General features: G+C 36.1%; 1 protein-coding gene across 35 annotated transcripts in view; it reads left to right on the top strand.

Moving 5' to 3' along the window:
* Positions 1–24,886, top strand: part of Sorbs2 (sorbin and SH3 domain containing 2) — a 392,887-nt gene that overhangs the window by 294,133 nt on the left and 73,868 nt on the right. For 15 of the 35 annotated variants that reach the window (XM_087217106.1, XM_021265020.2, XM_087217109.1 and 12 more), the window contains 5 exons: positions 5,111–5,137; positions 5,367–5,491; positions 6,290–6,928; positions 12,948–13,391; positions 16,868–17,006. In XM_087217106.1, coding sequence (XP_087073232.1) covers positions 5,111–5,137; positions 5,367–5,491; positions 6,290–6,928; positions 12,948–13,391; positions 16,868–17,006 — 1,374 coding nt within the window. The remainder of the gene's footprint in view (positions 1–5,110; positions 5,138–5,366; positions 5,492–6,289; positions 6,929–12,947; positions 13,392–16,867; positions 17,007–24,886) is intronic. The other 20 variants (XM_087217112.1, XM_021265051.2, XM_013075178.3 and 17 more) reach the window with 3 other exon arrangements.

The following is a 24,886-nucleotide window of genomic DNA, read 5'->3' as shown; positions in this document are numbered from 1 at the left end:
CCCTGTGCTAGACCCTGAAGGATAACCAAACCTTTCGAAGCTATTTTTTTTGGTTAGTTACTTTCAGTGTTGGCTTGGTAGTTGCATTTTGAGGTTTCCTTGGTTTTATTTATAAGGCTAATTTGTTTTGGAACTGAAATGGGAAAAGATTGAAGAGTCATTAAGTAATTTTAATTCTCACTCTTCATATCAGTCTTTTACACACATACATTTAGCAGTTGATTAAATATTGAGGTTGTCCTTAGCTTTAAATCTACTTGATTCTAAACTACCCAGTTTTGTTAAGGAAAAATCAAATTTCATATGGACAATTCCATTTCCACCCACCACCTCCACTCCATAAGTGGATTTCAGTGTTCAACCTGAAATATCAGGCCAAGAGGTTCCCTCAATATATTAAGTTTAAAAAATGCAAGTTTCATTGCAATGCATGTAGTATGAGCTGATTTTGTTTAAAAAGTCTCTCTGGATATATTTGTATATATTTGTACAATGAACATATGCATACGAACATAGTGGTAAACTTCATATACCTCAGAGAAATTGGGTATTTCCTGGATACCTCAGGGAAAATATTGGGTACCTCAGGGAAATTAGAATGAAGAGAAGAAAATAAACACCAAGACTATCATGGAATTAGATGCCTATATATGAATACCATTGACCTTCCAATCAACTAAAATCTCATACATGGACCACTGATATATTGCTAGGGAATGACACACTGATTCAACAATGCTAATTTGTTATTATAAAAGTAACTGTCAAAAGAATAGTATTAGACTGAACTCAAGATTGTCATTTTGGAAAGTCAAAAGAGAAGCTAAGCAGTTTCATATTATTCAACTTATTTCAAAAGATAGAATGCTTCAGAATCAAAACAGTAAAAAAGTTTAATACTTCAGGAATATGAAAGTCCCCTGAATTTTGAAAACAGACCCTTTTTAAATCAGTTAGACACATGAGGTCTTTTTCAAATAAATTTTAATGACATTTTGAAGAAAGAAATCAGCTTGTTTTATGCACAATCACATTCCGTAGTAGCCTTCATGGAATCATTTGACAGTGTCTTTATGAGAATCAGAAGAGAATTAATAAATATTTATTGCATTCAATATTGTTGAAATGCAGCAGCCCTTACATAAAAGCTAGACTACTTCCACAAGATTCCAAGCCTCCCTTCTTCTTGCAGATCATAAAGTCTATGAATCATCAACTGTTTGTCCCCCATGTCAATCTGTCTTCTCTTTTCCTATTACAGGATATGAAGTCCCACTGGATAATTAATCATATCACACACTGATGTTTTAAACCTTTGTTAGAACCAAAACAATGGCCATAGAAAAACAATCAAAGTACATTTCACTTCACTAAACATACTTGGCTATCTGAGATAACATTTGTACTTTGCTTAAGAAATAAATATTATTTGTCATTTTCCTGCCTCTCTGAAAAGTTCATCATTTCCCAAGCTCACAAGGATTTGTCAAAATTATAGGAGGGTAAGTAAAGAAAATTAATGAAAAGGCCCTCGTGCTAGTTAAAAACACAGTAGGTACTCAAGTATTTTGACTTGAATTTAATTAATATGTTTAAAATAATCTGGGAGAGCCCTTGAATCTCTAGAGAAATGATTAATAAAATTTAAAAATAATAATTTCAAGAAAGATGTAGGCGATAGTGTCAATATAGTATATTAATTCAAAGAATTTAAATAAAACATGAGAGTAGAGATTATGATTTGACCGTTGAGTATCCCCAACACTGCCACATACAAACCATAATGTTAGAATCATAAAGCTGGGAATGATCTTCAAGAGTATGCGGTCCAACACCTAACCCCACACCAGGAACTTTCTCAAGGGTAGGGACTGCTCCTTGTACCAGTGAAGAACATTAACACTTTCCAACTCTCACAAGACCTTATTTATTTTCAGATGCAAAACAGGAAAATAATAAACCTGTTTCATTTTCTCACCCTTAAATTTTCAGGTAAACAATGGTATCTACTAAAGAACACTGGGAATTAAGGACTCTGATCTTTAGCATCTTGGCTGTTTCTTTTATAAGTAAATAATCAATAATGTTCAAAATTTGGGGCAAAACCACTTTTCCCATGCATCTACCAAACCATTTACCACTTGACTTTTTATTTTTTTAACTTATATTTTCTTTTCTTGATATATAGACCTAGGATACTTTGTTACCTTCTTCAAACCACATATGTCCTCCTTTCTGAACCTTCCTTGGCAGGATAAAATGAAAATAGGGCACTAGTGAATGGTATCCCTGAGGGCGGGTATTTATCTTCCAGGGCTTCTGAAGACTATACTAAAATAGCAAGTCAGTGCTGAGTGTTTCAAGTACTCTATCTACAACTGAATTTATTTTAAAGAAATTTACATGCACACTTCAATATTTTTAAAGAACCAATCACTTAAAAGACAAATTACCAACATATGCTTCATTAGACTATTACTTCATCCTGAAGCTTTACTCCACGGCCAGTTTTCTCTTTTCTCTTTTCTCTTAATTCTACAATCTTGTCCACTCTGTTAGGGAAGGCCTTTGAGTAAAGCTCAGCATTATTTTTTTTTGTATTAAGTTCTTTTATTGGTACATTGTAGGTATAAAACACAATTACATTTCTCATTGGGAATTGTACCTTTACATAATGCATCTTGGTTCTTATTTTCTCCCCATTCCTAGCCCTCCCTTCATGCCCTCCACCCTTCCCTATTTACAAGACTTTATTTCCATTTTTTCCATTTCTCATCATTTTTCCTTTCCCTTCTTTCCTTTCCCCTGCCCCTCCCACTACCCCTACCCCTTTGGACCTTTTCTTCCTATTTTGCATTATCGATTATTCATTCTAATCATTGGTACATTTTAGGTATACAATATAATGACATTCATCATTGGAAATTTGCACCTTTACATAATCTCTCTTGGTTCTTATTTCTCACCCTTGCCCAGCCCTCCTTTCAACCCCTCCATTCCTCCCTATTTACAAAGATTTTGTTCCTATTTTTCCATTTTCTCATATTAATCCCATTCCCTTCTATCCTTTCCCCTAGCCCTCCCACTTCCTTCCCCTTTGCCCCTTTTCTTCCATTTCACATTACCTATTATACATTTAATCCTTATTTACACTTTCAGTTTCTCACACCAGAGAAACTATTCAGTATTTACACAAGTGTGTCCTATTTATTTCACTTAAGAGTATCGCCTCAATGAAGCTCAGCATTATTAATATGTCATGTTTCCTATAGCATACCTGAGCCGGCCATTGAGCCTAGAGGGACTGCCCTCTGATTCTACCACCATAACCTCTGGTCTGGTCACCAGTGTGAAGAAACAGCTGGCCTTCTGCAAACTGTTGGAGGAAGTTTATTACAACTCTCCTTCAAACCAGCTCATTAGTCCTTTTTTCTAATAACATCCACACCCTCCCTGCTTCGGGCATTTTTGCCTCCTGTTTCCTCTATTCCCAGAACATACCTTCCTTTTTTTATTTTGAATTTTCTCAAATCAAGAGTAAAATAAACTCTCAATTTGCAAACAATTATAATATAAAGTAGAATTACTATTAATCCTCTTTCCCATTGTGTTGCCCTTTGCCTGAACCCCTAAATTTGTTTTTTGTCCATTACTACTGTCTCTCTCCGAGTGCCCCAAAGCAGAATTCTAAAGATTGCTCTGTATTGCTAAGCTATGTTTGACAACTTTATAAAGTTCTCATCATTCTTTAGATTAATTAAATGATGCCTTTGAATCAGTTCAGCCTCCATCAAAACATAGAAGTAGGGTCTAGTGAACATTTCAAGTGTAGTTCTTCAGTTATTTTTACAGTGTGTACTCATTTTATTACTCCAATTTTCATTTGTTGAAGATAAGTGATCAAATATGATACAGAATGAAAATTTATTAGTCTTGTCTAACTCATTTGACCTGGAGTCATTCTAAGGTACTTTTAGCTGATTTACATTTATTTTTCTTACATTCATTTGGAAAAAAATTGTCTCATATTTTTAAAGTGAACACTTGGACTTCTCAGCCCATTTTTATCATTCCAAATTCATATGTTTAGATTTCAAAATAATCTTTTCCAAAACATTAGAAGGAAACCATTAGAAGGAGTCATTGAAATAACATCAATTTAATAATGGTCCTAAGGAACATGTAGAAGAAAACCAGAAACAGGACAGCAGGTTAAGCTAACTGACCCCTTAGTATCCTTTCCAAGGTCGACTTTGTGAGTTTAAGTGAAGGTGGCCATATTCTCTAATAGAACCAAGAAAAACAAAATGACAATCTCAAAGTGCATACTTAATTACCTCAAATGTGCATATAAAAGTTTCTGGAATGTGTGATTCCAATAAAATTGATAATAAATATATATGTAGATATTGCGCCAATTTCCATCTGTATTATCAAAAGCTATTCATTACTACTAAAATTTATTCTTCACAGCTTGTAAGCTGAAAGATAATGGAATGCATTGTAACAGTTCTCTCATATTTGAATAAAAAGACTTTTAAATGACAGTAGGAAGAAAACTTAAAGTCAAAAATATGTTAGATACATAATATGTTAGATACATTTGCCACTTTTTAAAATAAAATTTAAAAAAAATATATATATACATATATGAAGATTCTTCTCTGTCTCACACAGGAGTTAAATATAGTCAGTAACAGCTGAGCTTTTACCTGCTAAGGATCTGGTGATTTGATTTAATACTATGAAAAGTAGCCAGAGTTTACAAACCAGATCCTTTGTGATCCTTTAATTTGATATTCAGAAATTCATGTATCCATCTTGGGCAAAAATAAGCTTAAAATTATATAGCTGCAATATTATTAAAAGGAAAAATTAATGTTTGATATATGTGTTAATTATATAGTATAGTTATTTTTAAATAGATGATATTCCCATTGAAGTTAAAACTAATGCACAAACCTTTCATTACTACATTTAATGTACCCAGAGTTTTAAAACTGAGATAATGTCTGTGAGAATAATATATGTGGTTCTTTGCAAATATTTTTACTGAATTGTTCATTTATTTCACCCTAGGATTAATATCAACATTCTTTTTGTCTTTCAGGGCGTGATTCTCAGTCACCAGACTCAGGTACAGAAAAGATACTCTAAGTAACTATTAAATTCGTTGTGAGGATTTTTTGACACGTGTTGCAGCATTGTTGTTCTCACATTAAACTTAAATCATCTGCTAAAATGTATAGTAAATTAAAATTCTAGTAAAAGCAGTTTGAGATTTGAAATAGAAGTACATTTTCTTTAAAAAGTGTTTGAGTGAACGTAGATATTTTTGTATCCAATTTGTTTTCTCCTAATAAAAGCTTGGAGATCTTACAATGATCGAATACAAGAGACACTGAACGGAGATGCTACATATTCCTCTCTTGCAGCAAAAGGTTTCAGAAGTGTTAGACCAAACCTACAAGAAAAAAAATCTCCAACTCAGGTAATCCTGCATGCTCTTGTCTACTCTTCTTTGAAAACATTGTTAGTAGATTACTACCTTGGAAACTCTTCCTTAGAAATCTCTTCCCTATTTTATTTTTAGTATGTTTTTGCTTTTGTATTTCCTTTGTTGCTGGACTTGCATTTGCAACATAGAAAACAAGTTTTAAGTTCAAAACAGGTGTTTTATGGGCAGTGTTTGGTTTTGTTTTTTTTTTTTTTTTCTGAATAAGCTCATCAAAGTAGGTCAGCTTCTAACATAATGTTTAGGAAGTGTTCTAATTCTTAAAAAGCTTACTGCTGGTGTTTTGTGATTTCAAAGTTTTAAGGTCAGCAATACATTATGTATTTAATAAATAGTTATGCAACTATTCATTATGTTAATTAAAGGAACTTTTGTAGATAGTAGTAAAACTGTGTCACAAGCATGAAAAATGCTATAAAACAACGTGACTAAATAAACCATAGACCTCAATGTCCAAAACTATGCCAAGAGAACATATGTTCACTTTTAATATAATTCTCAGAATGCAGATGAAGGCAAACTTTATAATGGATTCTTTAAAAACAAAAATTATTTTCCCCCGAGGGCAACTATTGATAATAAATTAAAATACATTCTAATGGGAGTAAAAATGATCATTCAATCCAGCCAACAAAATGCATAGCATAAAAAGATAGAATATAGTTTTATCTTTAAGAGCAGGGCAGACACTGGTTGCTTTTATGACTAACTATAACTTTCTCTTTGTTTTTCCTTCAATATTATTTCTTTTTCTGGATGCTCTTGGCCACATAGGCACCCCTTCCACCCGCCAGAAAAGAGAGCTTTTGTAGCTCCTTGATAACCAGTCACACACAGGGTGACATTTTAGACTCATCAGAAACAAACACACAAACTCCCTCCTGTACAGAATTTCTTACTAACAAAAAGCCTCTTCCAGGAACTATGCATTCTAACGAAGATTCTAACTCAACAATTATATATTCTGAAGAATCCAACACAACTGTGTCATATACACAAAAAATTGCTAATCCACTTCCAGGAGCTTCCAGCACAAGTCCTGCACCATTTGCCAACATCAATACCCCATTTCTACAAGAGAACTACATGCAAGATTCTCAAACTCAGAGAATTTCTACCTTAAAACTAACCCATAACCAGGATCTGGGAAGTACCATCCCCTTTCATATTCCACGGTTTTCTAACCCTGTTGAAGTTCCTTCATTTCTCAAAAAAACTTGCTCACCACCCCCTAAACCAGTGCCTGAGGTACACACAGCATCTCTTTCCATTCAGATAGCTCCTCTTTCAGGACAAGATCCTGAAAGCCACAAACAGCTACCTGAGCTTTCTCCAGAGACTACAAAGATACCTCTTCAGCAAGAGAGACAAAAATCTGCAGTTGCTGCGACCTCTCAGTCCTCAGACTGCCGGGTGATACATTACACTTTCCAGTCTCTTCTTACATGTGTATTGTACAGTCCCTAACTCCTTTGGTTTGGGCTTCTTATATAACCGAATGCTTTGTTAATTTCCAAGCAGGAAGGAAAAGGAGAAAGAAACTGCCTTACAGTTTAAAACCTGACTAAAATAATAAGTAAACATCTGGGTATTTTTTATTTAAACACACACACAAATCTTTTATTAAAAATCATGTTTTAAAAGTTTCTCCCTTCCAGATATTTATTAGAAATCACTGATGAATCAGTTATCACTTGAGACAGTGGAAACTATTTCAATATGGAAAGTATTTTCAGGTTTCAAAGAGATATTTCTCATATCAGATGTTTTGGTAGCTAGATTTAGTTTATTTAAATGCACAAAATCTCTTAAAATAATTATCGATTATAATTTGCTTTAGCAGGAAACATTTGTCTTAATCTCAGGCAGTGTTAATTCACTGTGATACCATATTAACTTTCACTGAAATGTGATCAGTTTGCCACTTTAGAAAGTGTTATCAATCAGCCTTAATTACCCAGACTTTGAGGAAGTAAATATTTCCACATATATAAAATTCTTTCAAAGTAACATTCTACTGATATTTACTGTCTCTTTAGAAGAGAAATGTGTTTCTCTTCACAGTTTCGTCACAAAATTATATCAAAATGATTTTATTAACTTTGAAAACAGAAGTTTGTTTTGTTTTGTTTTATAGCGCTGGGAATTGGAGTCAGAGTTTTGTGGTGGGGGACAGGACACTTTTTACTTTCCTTTCATGTGATTTTGTCACTCTCCAAGTGAACCAGAGATAGCTTAGTTACACAATTCCCAGAATGTTAGCACGATATGAAAATTAAGAGTTAAGATCCTGTCACTTTTTTTCATTCAACAAATATTTATTGGGCACCTATTAGGTGTGTAAGTTCTAGTTACAGAGCTGGATTTGAAGGCATCAATACTTAAAATCTGATATGTGTATGGGGGATTAAACATTGATAAACACTTAAGCAAAATACATATATTAGCAAGGGATTATGGAAACAAAATTAAGGAGGGCTAAGCAGAGATGTGGAGAGCATCTGACTCAAGCAGGACAGTCAAACAGACTTCAGTGAAAAGAGGACAGCTTTGAAAGGCAGAAGAATCCTGGGGCAGAGGGAATGTCTACTGTAAAAGCTTTCGGGCTGAAACATGTTGGAAGCCAGAGTGAAGGAGAGGAAGTGAGGCACAGAGTAATAGGAGGTGAAGTCAGAAGTAACAGAAGCCAGATGACAGAAGTCCTTGAAAACCATTGCAGGACCTTGACTTTTTTACTCAATAAAATAGAATCACTGAAGGATTTTGAGGCAGCCACTACTATTTTTTGGTTTTCTAATTTTATATCATTTTCAATTTTTATTTTTATTAGTATACACTTGCAGTACATAATGATTACATTCATTGTGGGTAGTTGGGACAGGTACATAACGTATCTTAATACTTGTATACCTAGTGTTGCATTTTAGGGGGGCAACATATAACAATGGAACATTAAAAAATTTTCTCTTGAAATTCTTGTTCTTTGAATTTTTCTACATAACATATATGAGTTTCATGCAAAACTTTCAAAAATTGTAGCCTTTGGCATAAATGGGTTCTTTTTTTACCCTCTTCTTCTCCCCTTCTTCTTCCTCCCTACATCTTTGTCACCTTCCCTTTGCAAAAGATCTAGATAATTGGAAAATTGTCCATCTTTTATTTTGCTTTTTAGTTTGTTTGTATTTTGGGTGTCTCAGATAAGAGACACCATGCAAGATTTAAGCTTGTGGCACTATTATTTGACTTCTGTTCTAACTAAATCATTCTACCAGCTCAATTGAGAACTCACTAGAGTGGGGCAAGGAGGAGGGAAGGCAATCCAGCTAGGAAACTATTGGAATAACTTAGGTAAGAAGTGATGTGTGGCTTAAAGCAAAGTGGAAGCAAAGGAGATGGTGAGAAATCCAAATGTGTGAATGTATTTTGAAAGTCAAGCCAACAGGACTTCCTGGAAGACTGCAGGTGGGATGTGAGGGAAAGAGGAAGGTCAACTTCAGTGGGAAGGATGGAATCGCCATCAACTGATATCCAAAAGCTGTGGGTGGGGCAGGTTGGAGGAAGTAGCAGAGGTATATCTGGGACATGGTGAGTTAAAGATGTCTCTTAGACATACATGAGGAGAGGCAGAGCGTGCAGTTGGATGAGAGTGTCTTTTTCAAGAGAAAATCTAGGTTGGAGGTAAAAAAAAAAAACCATCAGCTTATGGGTGGTTTTGTGGCCATGAGGCTGAGATCACCAGGGAGTATGAAGAAAAGAGGAATCCCAAGAATTAAGCTCAAGCAAGTCTTAACATTAAAGGAAGAAATGCCCAGAAAGTCTAAAGAGTGTCCTCCAAAGGAGGGAGAAATCTAGGAAAATTCAACATGCTAAAGCCAAGGGAGGAAAATGCATGGAGCAGTTGAGATAGTGAACAGTGCAAATGCTGCTGATGGGGCAAGTATAAGATGAGATCTAAACAATTAATCTTGACTTAGTAGTGGGGAGGAGGACTCTGTGGGAGCGGGACTGAGAAAGACTGGGAAAAGAACACCTAAACAACCAACCCTTTGGTGCTATTAACATCCCAGCTTTCATCTGTTACAATTCACTCTCCCTGAACCTCAGTTTCTTCATCTATAGGACCAATAATAACATTCATCTCAGAGAGTCGCTGTGAAGGTTGAGTAAGATGATGCACATAAGAAGCTTGGCATTGTGCCTGCCTATTTTAGATCACCTGTGACACTGATCTGTGGTAGGGACTGTGTGGCTGTCAAGATTGCTGGTTAAAAAGTCTTAGTATTAGGAGGCTGTAAAATGATCTTTCATCACTTAAATGCAAGCAGTATAGCCATGCCTTCAGCAAACTGGAGAATGACAGGTAGGTGCTCTCTCTCTCTCTCTCTCTCTCTCTCTCTCTCTCTCTCTCTCTCTCTGTCTTAGATGATACATAGTTCTTTGTCTCTTTTCTCTTTTACTTTTGGCCTTCTCCTTATTTCAAGTTGTCTATGGATTGCTATGACATTCTCTGATTTCTTACATTTGGATACCTAACCCACAACTACCTGATTGGGACATTCAGAATTGCATAACTGAAATTCCCAGGAAGGAGGGAGGATCCACTTGGCCCAGTTCTGCTATTCCTCCACCTATATAGTCATTTGAGGCCAGAAAACTGTTTCTTAGTACATGAGCAGCTTCTGGGCACTTCCTCCCACTCTCTTAGACAAGCCTGTAAAAAAGGAGGGAGGTCATCATAGAAGCACTGGGGATGGGAAGTAAAGCCCAATTTTTATATAAACCTACCCTAGATATTTTTTTCAAGTGAGAAAGTAATTCTTCCCTCCCTATTTCACATTCTTTTTGCTTCTCACACTTTCCTTTGACCATGTATGAGATGGTTCCCAGTCTTTAAGTATCTAGTGGGTATTTCATTAATGTGGAGATCAGGGTCAAGTAAAAGGATTCCAAGCATGAAGTCCACAAAGTAATTGACATCTCTATGGCACAATAGTTCAAAGCATTTATGGGTGGCCCACCACTGAATCATAGTTTTAGCTATAAAATTTAAGTTTGATGTGATTTATCAAAGGGCATTTCACTTGTTACACATACACACACACACACACACACAGATTCAAAATTCTGAGCATGTCTGGAGGTACTGAGAGAAGTGTGGAATACTTCTAGATTCTCTTTGGAAGAACAATTTGAATGGATGCAGACCATTCTCAGACACAGAGCTGTAAAATCAAATTTATAATCATATCACCTATGATCATGATGATTTTAGAAAGCACATGCTCTAGCTTTTGACACATTTCAAGTCAAAGGATATAAACACATCTTTGAGACCCACAGTCATTACATTTGTCCTTCTAATTTTAAAGGGAAAAAATCACACTTGAGCAGATAACTCAAATCCTTTATTTGATGAACATGATTTAACAGAATTTTCACTTAGCATAAGCAAAATTCAAAAAGATTCATTTTCTATAGAAATTGTCAGAATGAAACTCCATTATGATAATACATTCCACTAATACTACCCAAAAATTGTTTGGTTTTTTTTGGTACCGGGTATTGAACTCAGGACTTTGCACTTGCGAGGCAGGCGGTGGAACCACCAGGCTAAATCCCCGGCCCGCCTAAAATTGTTTATACCCAAATTCCACTCAGGCTTGAAGCAAAATTTTAATGTATTAAACTATAATTACTGTAGTTTTATAGTATTGTAGCTTTACCTCCCATAAAACCTGCAATTATTATAAATATTTACTAATATAAAGGATTTGTTGCTATTAAAATATTTTATGTCTAGGTAACTAATATTTCTGGAGGTTAATTCTAGAGATTTTTTTCTTTTTTGGTACAAGGGATCGAACTCAGGACCTTGCACTTGCGAGGCAGGCTTGGTGCCTCTAAGCTAAATCCCCAGCCCTAATTTTAGAGATTTTAAAGCCATAAACAGTAAAAGAAAAAGTATCACATTTAAAATGACTATGTTTAAACAACAAGAAAAAGCTACTGAAAATAAAAAATAACAAGAAAGCTGCCTTTTCATTTGGTGTTGGTTACAATTTCTTAACCTTAGATTAAGGATGCACTTTAGAGTGTCTATGAAACCCTGAAGTTTATGCAGAATTTTATATGCATATGGATTTGTGGGGTTTTTCCTAAGAATAAATTTCAATATGTTTCTCAGGGATCTGTGACCTGAGACCTTTTTATATGGATTTTTTAAAGTACTCAATTAAAAGTTTGGTTAAAAAAAATTAATGATGACTTCCATGAGGCCAACAGTCTGCATGACATCAGCTGTTATGAAAATTGTACTGGCCAGGAACACCAAATGGCACCACTTAAATCTTTAATAGGCAGTATTTCTAAATTTATATATTTCTCCTTAACATATCCCAAATCTTTGCACTAAAATCCCACGATATTTCTAGCCATTTTAACTGGAACTATCTCAAACACTACAAACTATTCTGAAATGTAGGGAGAATAAAGCAAAAAAATGTTTCAGAGTTTCATTCATTCATTCATTGAGTTTGAGGCTTATCATCATCGTTGACATTTGTGATCATATGCCCTCAAGGTTGTAGCAGATGGCTACAACAACATAAGGGGCCATCATTTCTCCTCCTGCTGCAGACAATCTCTCCAGCATGGCTAGCTTCTTGGTTATATATAGCTGTAGGAACAGGGGAGGAGAGCATCTTAAAACTTTGTTTTTCCTTCGGTTTCTTTCTCCTTTACCTAAAATGTAATACCAATAGTATTTCTAACCAATTAGAGTACTTTCTAACTATTACCACTGGCTGGTTTTTATTTTCACACACAGGTATCTCCATTTTCATTGCTGTTTTAAATTTCAATTCTTTTAGTATTTTGTAGTGAAATCAAAGAATAGATTCAATGAGTGGAAAGAAAGGAAAATAATTCTCTTTCCACTTAGTTGTTTTTAGTTTGATCATTATTTAAATCCATAAGTCAAGGGGGAAAATGAACCAAACTGATTTATGATTTGGAGAGATTTTGATGATAGGGAGGCAATAGAAGAACTATACTACCAGATGGTCCTTCTGGAAATCACACTATTCATTGAACCAACAGACAATTTGATAGCATTTCACTATCACCAAGATAAAAACTAATACTCTTCTGAAGAAATTCCATTATGTCAATGCTCTTGCCTCCCTACCCAAACTTATATTGCAGTGCTGTGTGAAAACTGGTCTCATTCCCAGAAAAAACTGACTGGATTATTTTCTTCTGTGTTTTCATGCTTTTTCTGTGCTGTGTGGTTGGCACCTAGTCCATGAATGTATTTCCTTGAAGTGCTTGCAGATAAAACCCATGCTTTGCCTCCTCTACCATATTGCAAAGGACCTGTTTTTTGTTAATTGGATAACTTATATCTTTTCTTATTATTTTTCCTCAATCTCAGAGTGGAAATCAGCACTTAACTGCCAATGTGTTGGAGGTAAATGCTTCACAGACACACAGACAAACCACATCAGAAGCTGCTTCTTCGTGCCATTCTCCTGTGATTCCATTTAACCAAACCACTTTTTCACCAGGCAGTGGCTTCAGCCCAGTATCAGCACCTGATGATCTGGGACCTTCAGGCCTGTATAAGCCTCAGGGCTTTCCACACTGTTTATATAAATACCCTACCCCAGCTCTTGAACGCCTTATCCACAGCCAGGACACAGGCTCTCTCAGGACAGACTCCTCCCTCTCCGAGAGCGAGTCCTCCACAGCCATTCTAGTTGAGCTGCAGATGGGTAACTCTGACACCACTGACTGCTCTGAGACACCTTCCCCAGCCTCGGGTCAGAGGTCTGCTGTGACAGATGGCACCATCCTAACCACCCCTGCTGCCACTCATGTAATTATTCTTCATTCCTTTGCCTCCGCCATTTTTAAAAAAGGATTGATTTCTTCTCTGCCATCTTGTTTTGCAGCTGAGCACTTTTATTTGCTTCGGTGTTGATGAGTAAACAGATTCTATACTACCTGTCAGGGAGATCCAGTACAGGCATTCTTATTAAACCAACTTTGCACTGAAAATTTACTTATAGTCTCTTCATTTGTTTTAGAGTGACTTATGGTTATTTTAGAATGGTTTACTGGGTTGCTATGGTTAGTGAGTTATACAGTGATTTGCCTTACTAAAAAGTTATCTCAGAAATTTAGATAAACATGAATCATAATATTGTTATGGTTAGATTACAGAAAAAGTCTAAAAGTTTCAAAAATTTTAACCTAGTATTAATACCTTATAGATAAAAGTATTCGTAACAGGCTAATATGTTCTGTGTTTTTTGCCTAAGTGGTTACTGACTGCATCATACTAACTCTTTTCACTCTTTTTTCACTAACAGTGATATCCTTTGAAATCTTCTATCATACAAGAGTGAATAGTGCAAATAATTTTAATCTATGTTACGGAAATTTAGCCCATGATTTTTTGAAGTTATTCTTCCTTAGCCATTCCAGGATAGAAATTTATTATTTTTTATTTCATATATCAATGCCATCCATTTGTATCAATATGTAAATATTTTCATGCATATTACATTATTGTTAAGCAGTCCCTAATAAATAGCTAAAATACTTTAAAACATTATGACACAGATTTTCAATTGTATGTAATTTAGAGGTAGTAGCATCCATTTGAAAGGCAGATAATTTGGGGTAAAAATGGGAATTTTTTCCTGAAATTTATATTATGATAAAATTCCAAATAAGCACTGTCATAAATAAAACTTTATTTGTATGGTTTCTATATTCTATCAAAAACATAAATCTGCAACTTTCATGCACACAGAAATATTAAAGTAAACCAGATATTTTTAACTACACTGCAATAATAGGAAATAAAAGACAGTTTTTTTGGATTGACATAATATTCACCCAATAGCTGGGTATAAACCGTTTTCCAGAGCTAACACCACCAAAAATGCCTCTCTGTGCCTTAGTTGACCAGTCCCTGCTACCAAGTACTCAACAGGTTTGGGTATCTCCCATATCTCACCATGCTTAAAATGGTTCTTAACTTTTAAGCACTTATTAGGACCTTTAGCAAAAAAGTACAAAGCAGTGAAAATATATTAATATTTGTACTAACCTTTTCAACTTTCTCTTTAGGATGTCTTTGGGATATTCATTGCAATTCTGTTTGTGATCCTCATTTATGTATATAGTTTTGGGTATATTAATCAGAGGTTCTTGTGACTGAAATTAATTCTAGTTTACTACACATAGATCCTCCATGAGATAATAATTCACTGCAAATTATTTCCTACAATTCTAATGGTATTCTTTAATTAATAAAATCTCAATTGGTTTTACAAATAAAACACTTTAGTGTTTTTACAAATCCCTAATCAGTACTGAAACCATCAAAATAGGATTCTGAGCCAGTTTCCTAAGTTTACTATCCTTAGCCAAAAAGTTCAAAATTCAAAATAGTTCAGATAATGAAACTTTTTGAGCATTAGCATGACTTTGTAAGTGAAAAATTTCACACCTGACCTCATGTCATGAGTCACAGTAAAAATGCAGGTACATAAAATTTTCTTCAGGCTATGTGCATAAGGCTTATATGAAATATAAATATATTTCATGTTTAACCTTGGGTCCCATTCCAAGGATATGTCATTATATGTCATGTATGTCATCATACACACATACATTTATATATAAATATTCCAAAATTCAAGAAATCTGAAATATTTCTGATCCTTGTAGCCTGGTGATCTTTAATTAAAATGATTTTTCTACCTTTAACATTAATTATAACACATTATAATAATGACATTAAGATTATATTTATAAAGATCCACCAAACTTGATTTGGCAAGGAGACAAAAATATTCTCAAATCATTCATCAGAGGTACATGAAGGCTCTGAAGCATTTGATCAGGCTGTGCCTCACATTTATTTGATTGTCCAATTCTCTTCAGGTAGAAGATTCCCAAAACTATGGTTAGTTATAATATAAAAGCAATTTTTCTAAGAGCTTAAAAAAGTATCCAATAAGTACAATCCTTGTAAAGAAATGTGTATTGATTTTAAAACATGTGTGATATGGCTATAAAGTAATGAAATTAGATTTATTCTATGTCATTGAAAGCATAACACATTTTAAAGTCAAAGTATGGAAAAATGCAATTGTCTGTTTCAAGCTTGCTTAATAGAACCTTATTTCATTCAAAATAAGTAGAACAAGTTCATAAATTATAGGCCTTTGTGTGCATGTGTTCGAAGGGAATTTCAACTAAATGTTCTTAACTAAGGTTTTGTCTCATTTGCATGCATTTATGTAATTATCATAATCCTCACTGTTGTGCTATAGCTAGATAGTCCAGAGCTCAACTTCTGTGAATAAGTTGTTCTGCCACCTGCCTCACAAGCGCAAGGACCTGAGTTCAATCCCTGGTACCAAAAAAAAAAAAAAAATTTGGCCCGGGGATTTAGCTCAGTGGTTCCAGCGCCGGCCTCACAAGCACAAGGTCCCGAATTCGATCCCCTGCATGAAAAAAGAAAAATAAGTTGATTAAATTCAATTGGATGTGTGAATATGAATATCTACCATGAATATCTACTATATCATTAGTACCAAGTTGCATGTTATTAAAATTATTAAAGAAGCATATACATGACCATCCCCAAGAAGAAATTTGAAATAGCATTGGGAATGTAAAACACTCATATATAAAACAAAAGTTATCAAGAAATCAGAGTGCTAAATGAGGTTGAAGTAAGGAGAAGTCAGTGTTTTAACAAGTCTTACTGATGCTTTACCAGTTGTGTGACTCTTCTGGAATAAGTTGTTCTATGATACATAAGTCCAGCCAATTGTCTTCCTTATGTTAGTCACCATGCTTGGGAAGTATTTGTTCACCAGAAAAAATCCTTGACTAAGTCTGAGAACAACCCCTTTCCTCGTGTCAGAGAACACTGATTTCAAATCCTGCATGTAAAGTAGTGTGACAGTGATCTGACTACTTAAGTGACAATTGCAAGAGCACATTTGCCCTGTACATTTATTTGGCAATGACTTCTATTGATATCATTAGGTATCTCTGTTGGCAGAGTGGCATGCCCATTGGCCAACTGCTTCCATCCTTCCTAACCTCCTCCCATGCCCTCTGATATATGAAAAAATGATTTTTGGAGAGAGAGAGAGAAGACACTGAAAACATGTGTCCTGCTCCTCTGACATCAGTTTTTAAAATAAATAAAAACTTGGCAGTTGGTTACTGTCATGTGATTGGAGGACTTTTACTGTCACCAAAAGGAGTGATGTTGACAGGGAACTGTGTGCTATAATGGGATGCTTTCTGCACTTTTCGCAGAGCCAGATAACAGTGAATGGCAACTCTGGCGGTGCTGTGAGTCCAATGAGTTACTACCAAAGGCCATTTTCCCCTTCAGCCTACTCTCTCCCAGGCTCCCTCAACTCCAGCCTTATCATGCAGCATGGCAGATCCCTTGGTAAGTAATCTGTTCACCATGATTTCCATGACAATTTCAGTATGACAAATGCAAACCACAGGAGAGAAATATAAGACATCAGAGTGAACCAGGAGTGCTCAACACCCCACTATTTGATAACCCTTCCTAGGGAGGAACTAGGGCAGAGAATTTGACATTGTAGAAAGGAAGCACCTAGCTATGCAGAGACAATGACTCCATCTGTATTTGAGCCTGGAGATGTTTATTCCATGTTTGAGGTACAGGATGAAAAGAAAAAGAAGATATCCAGTTAGAGAGAAAAGAGTCTATGCTACCCAGAGAATATTAATAGAATGCTTTTCCATTGAGGCAGCTTGTTCCTTTGCAGAAGAGCTTCACTGTAGACCTTTTTTTTTGTTGTACATCAAAGGAAGGAAGAATTGTTTTAACAATTATACCACATAACCAGAGGGCAGACTGCCTCATACAGCGGTAAAGCAGTAAAGTACTGTACTGGCTCAGAGTCATAAACTACTATTCAAACTGAGGCCTAAAGACCATAAGTCAGGGAAGCCAAACAAGAGAAATTTAAGAGGTTCCTTAAGTTATGATTCCATAATTTTATAGACAACTTTTCACCCTTTGGGTATTAAGAATTAGATGAAAGACATAGCCCTGGGGGGATGAACATATTAACATTTAATTTTTTAAAAAATTAAGCATATTATTTGTGGGTCTCATGAACTCTTTGAAGCCTCCTGGAAAAAAAATGCTGCGTTATATAAAGATAGAAACATTCTTATGTGGTAAAATATATTAGCATACTTTAGAAAATAATGTAATAAATATTTCTTAGTTTTTAAAAATACAATTTATAAACCCAAAAGATTTTTAAGAACATCCCCAAATAAGCCAACATACAAATTCCAGATGAAAAATTTTCCATGATACTAAGAAACTAGGAAGTTTCCAGAAGCAGAGAGGAAGGTGAAGAGAGCAACACTTCATATGCTTCTCAGGGAAGGAGGGGACCCATCCTCCAGCCATAACAAGTCAGCAACAGACAGAAAGTAACTAGGATATAGAACTGCAGCCTTTCTCCCTTTCCAACACTATTCTGTACTGAAAGAATATAATGCCCCTCATTTGCTAAAGAATATTTTATGTCAACATCCAGCATCCACATGGTAGAACTCAGTTTCTAAGGTCACAAAGGCCGCTATAAAACTTTAATTCTAACCATGGGACTCATTAAGGAAAAGTCTAAATATACTTATGCCTCCTCTACTACTACTCTTGAGAATCACCTATGAATCTTACAATGACATCCTTTTAGAGTATAAGAAAGTAGAACTTCCTTGTCCCAAAAATTTTCCCCTTAACAATCAGTCTATAGTTTGGTACTATAATACTACTATATTAGATTTTTGTAGTGGAACTAGGAATTATAACACAAGAAAATAAAGCTATAAATTATTCTAGTTGTAACATTTTCCCAATAATTATCAAAGTGTGATGCTTTATCTCACTCCCTTTCTTAGGGAACGTAGTTTTGTCCCCACCCCCAACCTCACCTTACCAAACAGCAAATATAAATATTTGATTATACATAGGCTTTGATCTCAGATCACATCAATGGGTACATTTTATTTGTTTATTTATTTTATTAAATTCTTTTATTGGTACATTGTAGGTATACAGCACAATTACATTTCTCACTGGGAAATGTACCTTTACATAATGCATCTTGGTTCTTATTTTTTCCCCATTCCTAGCCCTCCCCTCACGCCCTCCACCCTTCCCTATTTACAAAGACTTTATTTCCATTTTTTCCATTTCTCATCATTTTTCCTTTCCCTTCTTTCCTTTCCCCTGCCCCTCCCACTACCCCTACCCCTTTGGACCTTTTCTTCCTGTTTTACATTATCAATTATTCATTCTAATCATTGGTACATTTTAGGTATACAATATAATGACATTCATCATTGGAAATTTGCAACTTTACATATTTTCTCTTGGTTCTTATTTTTCACCCTTGCCCAGCCCTCCTTTCAACGCCTCCATTCCTCCCTATTTACAAAGATTTTGTTCCTATTTTTCCATTTTCTCATATTAATTCCATTCCCTTCTATCCTTCCCCCTAGCCCTCCCACTTCCTTCCCCTTTGCTCCTTTTCCTCCTATTTCACATTACCTATTATACATTTAGTCGTTATTTACACTTTCAGTTTCTCCAGAGAAACTATTCGGTATTTATTGATGAGTGTCCTATTTATTTTACTTAAGAGTAGTGCCTCAATGTGCATCCACTTAGCTATAAATGTCTCTAATTTCTCATTTTTTATGGCTGAGTAGTACTCCATTTTATTAAAAAAACCACATTTTCTTTATCCAGTCTCCAGTTGATGGGCATTTGGGCTGTTTCCAAGTTTTAGCTATCACAAACTGTGCTGCTATGAACATGGGCGCACATATATCACTGTGGTATGACTTTTTTAATTCTTTGGGGAAGATCCCCAGCAGTGGAATAGCAGGGTCAAATGGGACTTCCAGTCTTAGTTCTTTGAGGTATCTCCATACTGATTTCCACAGTGGTTGTACCAGTCTACACTCCCACCAGCAGTGGAGCAGGGTTCCTCTTTCCCCACAGCCCCACCAGCATTTGTTATTGGTTGATTTCATGATAGCAGCCATTCTTTCTGGAGTGAAGTGGAATCTCACTGTTGTTTTCATTTGCATCTCTTGAATGACCAGTGATGGTGAACATTTTTTCATGTATTTATTTGCTATTTCTACTTCCTTGTCTGGGAAATGTCTGTTCATTTCAGATGCCCATTTTTGGATTGGGTCTTTAAATTTGGGAGGTCTGATCTTTTTAAGTTCTTTATAGATTCGAGATAGTAGACCTTTGTCTGAGGAAGAGCAGGTGAAGATTTTTTCCTACATTGTGGGTTGTCTCTTCACACTGCTGGTTTCTCTTGCTGTACAGAAGCCTTTTAATAAGAAGAGATCCCACTTGTTGATTGTTTGTGCTAGTTCATGGGCAACTGATGTTTTGTTCATAAAATCTTTTCCTACACCAATGTCTTCAAGAGTTCTACATAACCTCTGTTCCAACTGGTTCAGAGTTTCTATTTTAATATTTAGATCTTTAATCCATTTTGATTTTAGTTTAGTGCATGGTGAGAGATATAGGTCTAGTTTTAATCTTTGACAAGTTGAAGCCCAATTTTTTCAGCACCATTTATTAAAGAGGCTATCTTTCCTCCAGTGAGGGTGTTGGGCTCCTTTATTGAAGATGAGATGGCTGAGTGTGTCTGACGTTGTTTCTGCATCTTCTAATCTGTTCCACTGGTCCTCAAGTCTGTTTCTTTGCCAGTACCATGCTGTTTTTACCACAGTAGTTTTGTAGTAGAGTTCCAGGTTGGGAAATGTGATACCCCCTGCCATGTCTCTGTTACCTAGAATTGCTTTTGCTATTCTGGGTCTCTTCTTGTTCCAAATGAATTTTTGGATTGTTTTCTCAAGGTCCGTGAAGTATGCTTCTGGGATCTCAACTGGAATTGCATTAAATCTATACAGCAGTTTTGGAAGAATGGCCATTTTCATTATATTAATCCTTCCTACCCAGGAGCAGGGGATGTCTGTCCATTTTCTGATATCATCTTCAATCTCTCTTTTCAGAGTGCCATAGTTTTCAGAGAAGAGGTCTTTGATTTCTTTTGTTAGGTTGATTCCTAGGTATTTCAGTTTTTTGGATGCTCTTCTGAAAGGAACTATTTGCCCTATTTCCCTCTCAGTGAGTCTGTCATTTGTGTAGAGGAAAGCTATTGATTTTTGTGTGTTGACCTTGTAACCAGCTACTTGACTGAATTTGGTAATTAAGTCTAGAAGACTTTTGGTGGAGTTCTTGGGGTCTTCTATATACAGTATCATGTCATCTGCAAATAATGACAATTTGACCTCTTCGTTTCCTATCCTTATTCCTTTTATTTCTTTCTCTTGTCTAATTTCTGTGGCTAATGTTTCCAAAACTATATTGAACAAGAGTGGTGATAGAGTACATCCTTCTCTTGTTCCTGATTTTAGTGTGAAGGATTTCAGGTTTTGACCATTTAGTATGATATTGGCTGTTGGGTTTTCATAGATGGCTTTTATCAGATTGAGGTAGAGACCATCTATTCCAATTTTTTGTAGGGTTTTTATCATAAATGCATGTTGGATTTTGTCAAATGCTTTTCCTGCATCTATGGAGATAATCATATGGTTTTTGTCCTTGGCTCTATTGATATAGTGTATTATATTGATTGATTTGCAGATGTTGAACCATCCCTGCATCCCTGGGATGAATCCCACTTGGTCAGGGTGTATGATCTTCTTGATGATCTTCTGCATTCTGTTTGCCAGTATCTTATTAAGGATTTTTGCATCTATGTTCATTAATGAGATTGGCCTATAGTTCTCTTTTTCAGTTGGGTCTTTCTCTGCTTTGGGGATCAAGATGATGCTTGCTTCCAGGAATGAATTTGGGACTATTGCTTCCCTTTTAATTTAATTGAACAATTTAAACAGTAGTGGCAGCAGTTCCTCTCTAAATGTCTTGTAGAATTCAGCAGTGAAGCCATCAGGACCCAGGCTTTTCTTAGTTGATAAGTTTTTAATTACATTTTCAATTTCATTGGTTGATATTGGGTTGTTCAGAATTTTTAGATCTTCTTCGTTCAACTTTGGTAATTCAAACGTATCTAGGAATCTGTCCATTTCTTCTGTGTTGTCCATTTTATTGGCATATAGGTTCTGGAAGTAGGTATTGATGATCCTCTGGATTTCTGCTGGGTCTGTTGTAATTTCACCCTTTTCATTCCTAATGGCATGGGTTTGGGCCTTTTCTTTCCTTTTTCTGAGAAGGTTGGCTAAGGGTTTGTCAATTTTGTTTATTCTTTCAAAGAACCAACTCTTGGCTTCATTAATTTTTTTGTATCATTATCTTAGTCTCCATTGCATTGATTTCTCCTCTGATTTTTATAATTTCCTCCCTTGTATGAGCTTTGGGTATGTCCTGCTCTTCTTTTTCTAGAAGCTTGAGGTTCAGCATCAGGTTGTTTAGTTGGGCTCACTCCCGTTTCCTAATAAAAGTATTCACTGCTATGAATTATCCTCATAAGACTGCTTTCATTGTGTCCCATAGATTCTGATATGTTGTATTGTCATTGTCATTTAACTGAAGGAACTGTCTGATTTCTTCTTTAATTTCCTCTGTCACCCATTGGTTATTCAGAAGTGTGTTGTTCAGTTTCCACATGTTTATGAAATTTTTTGAGTTTCTTTTGCTATGGATCTCCAATTTCATCACACTATGGTCTGATAATATACAGGGGATAATTTCAATTCCTTTGCACTTACTTAAACATGTTCTATGTGTGAATATGTGGTCTATTTTGGAGAATGACCCATGTGCAGCTGAGAAGAATGTGTATTCTGATTTTGTGGGGTGGAAGACTCTGTAAACATGTTAAGTTCATTTGTTCAAGAGTTCGATTGTGTTCTAGTATTTCATTACTTATTTTTAGTCTAGTTGATCTATCTGTTTGCGACAGTGGGGTGTTGAGGTCCCCCACTACAATTGTATTAGAGCATATATGACTTTTCATGTCCATTAGCATGTTTTATATAGTTGGGCATACTAGTGTTTGGTGCATAGATATTTATGATTGTCATCTCTTCCTCTTGGATTCTTCCCTTTACAAGGATGTAGTGTCCTTCTTCATCTCTCTTAATCAGTGTTGGTTTGAAATCTACTTGATCTGCCAAGAGGATAGCTACTCCTGCTTTTTTTTGGATTTCTGTCACATGGAGTATTGATTTCCACCCTTTAACTTTCAGTCTATGAGTTTCCTTCTGAATTAAGTGTGTTTCTTGTATGCAGCATATTGTTGGATTTTGCTTCTTGACCCATTCTGCCAGTCTATTTCTTTTGATTGGTGAATTGAGACCATTAACATTGATGGTTATAACTGAAACATATTGACTTGTCATTGCCATGGCTTTTTGTTTTTGTAGGGTTCTCCCCCTTTCCATTTAATTTCTTGTCATGCCAGATGGGTTCATTCTGCTTTGCTTCCTGGGGTTGTGATCCTCAATGTCTGTTCCTAGGATATTGTGTAAAATGCTTTGGAGCGCTGGTTTGGTATTCACAAAGTTCCTAAGGTGCTCTTTGTCATGAAAGGATCTTATTTCTCCATCCATTTCAAAAGATAGTTTTGCAGGGTACATCAATCTGGGTTGGAGGCTATTTTCTTTTAGGGCTTGGAATATGTCACTCCGAGCTCTTCTTGCCTTGATGGTTTGTGTTGAGAAGTCTGCTGTGATTCTGATGGGCTTTCCTTTGTATGTGATTGGTTTCTTTTCTCTGACTGCTTGGAGAACTTTGTTCTTCTGTTGTGTTTCTGGAATCTTAACAGTTATATGCCTATGTGTAGATTTTTTTTGATCAAGGCTATTTGGAGTCTCATATGCCTCACTTATCTGTATATCAAGCTCTTTTCCCCTGCTTGGGAAGTTTTCTGCCATTATTTCTGTGAAGAGATTTTTTATGTCATCTCCACTCTGTCCTGTTTCTTCATTGAGCTCAATCAGTCTTATGTTATTCTTCTTTGCATCATCTAGCAGCTGCTGGATTGATTTCTCATGTTCCCTTGTAATTTTGAAGCAATTTTTCTTTTCCTGGTCACTAATTGCAATCTTATCTTCTATATCTGAAATTCTGTCCTCACATTGGCTCATTCTGCTGTGTAGACTTTCAGTGGAGTTTTTCATGTCCTGGAAATCTATTTGCATCTGTTTTATGGATTCCATTTGTTTCCTATGTTGGGATTCCATCATGTTCCTGAGCTCCTCTCTCGATTTATTAATCATGTCTTGCACTAGGGGCACAATTTCTCCTGTTATCTGAGAAATTATTTCTGATTTCATTTTTTCCAGATCCCCTTTTGTTGCCAGTTCAGTGGGTCCAGGTGGTTGAGTATCAGAGTGTTCCATCTCATTTCCCTTTGGGGTTGCTGTAGGTGATCTGGAAGTCTGGTTTTGAGACTTCTTTATTTGTTTTCTCATTTTGACTGGGGTGTGGGGCTGTTAGCGCCTGCACGGATTACCTCCTCTGAGATGGGAGAGGTGGGACAGGGACCATGAGCAGCGGTAGGGATGGTGACCCAAAAGCCCTTTCTGGTGGGTTGGGAGCAGCAGGAGGGATGGTGGCCAGGAAGCCCCTTCCTCTGGACCAGGAGCAGTGGGATGGTGGCTCCAAAGCCCCTACCTCTGGGCCGGGAGCGGTGGGAGGGATGGTGGCCCGCAAGCCCCTTCCTCTGGGCCAGGAGCAGCGGGACAGAAGGTGGCCCAAAAGCCCTTTCCTCTGGGCTGGGAGCAGTGGGAGGGATGGTGACCAGGAAACCCCTTCCTCTGGACCAGGAGCAGTGGGACGGCAGCTCAGAAGCCCCTACCTCTGGGCCAGGAGCAGCGGGACTCAGTACCTTGGTCTGGTGTTCTGGTGTCCTCTGTGTCTTTGTAGTGTGGAACCAGGTGGCTGCCTGTCTGCAGCGTGCTGATCTAATGGGTACATTTTAAATATAAACTACACTACATAGAAAGAAATTCCCATTATAAATGTTGAACAAATTTCAATTAGCCATTATTGTGATAGAAGCAGAATTTACAAGAATTTGCAAGTCTACTCTGCCCTAGGTAAACATTGCATTTAGTTGAGGATAAAAGTTAGCAAGCATAAGACTGTATAAGAAAGTAATAAAATAAAGGGCTAACTTCCATTGCCTGACCTACGGGTTTATACAGTGTTGTGAATCCACATAAAGAATGATACAGTTTGTTTAGGCTGAAACTTTGTGCATACTAGGTGTTTAAAAAGAC

This window comes from Heterocephalus glaber, unplaced genomic scaffold, assembly GCF_053883595.1.
Source record: "Heterocephalus glaber isolate CG9 unplaced genomic scaffold, H.glaber_assembly_v1.0 deba00001461, whole genome shotgun sequence".
NCBI lineage: Eukaryota > Metazoa > Chordata > Mammalia > Rodentia > Bathyergidae > Heterocephalus > Heterocephalus glaber.
This window is presented reverse-complemented; position numbering and strand designations above follow the sequence as displayed.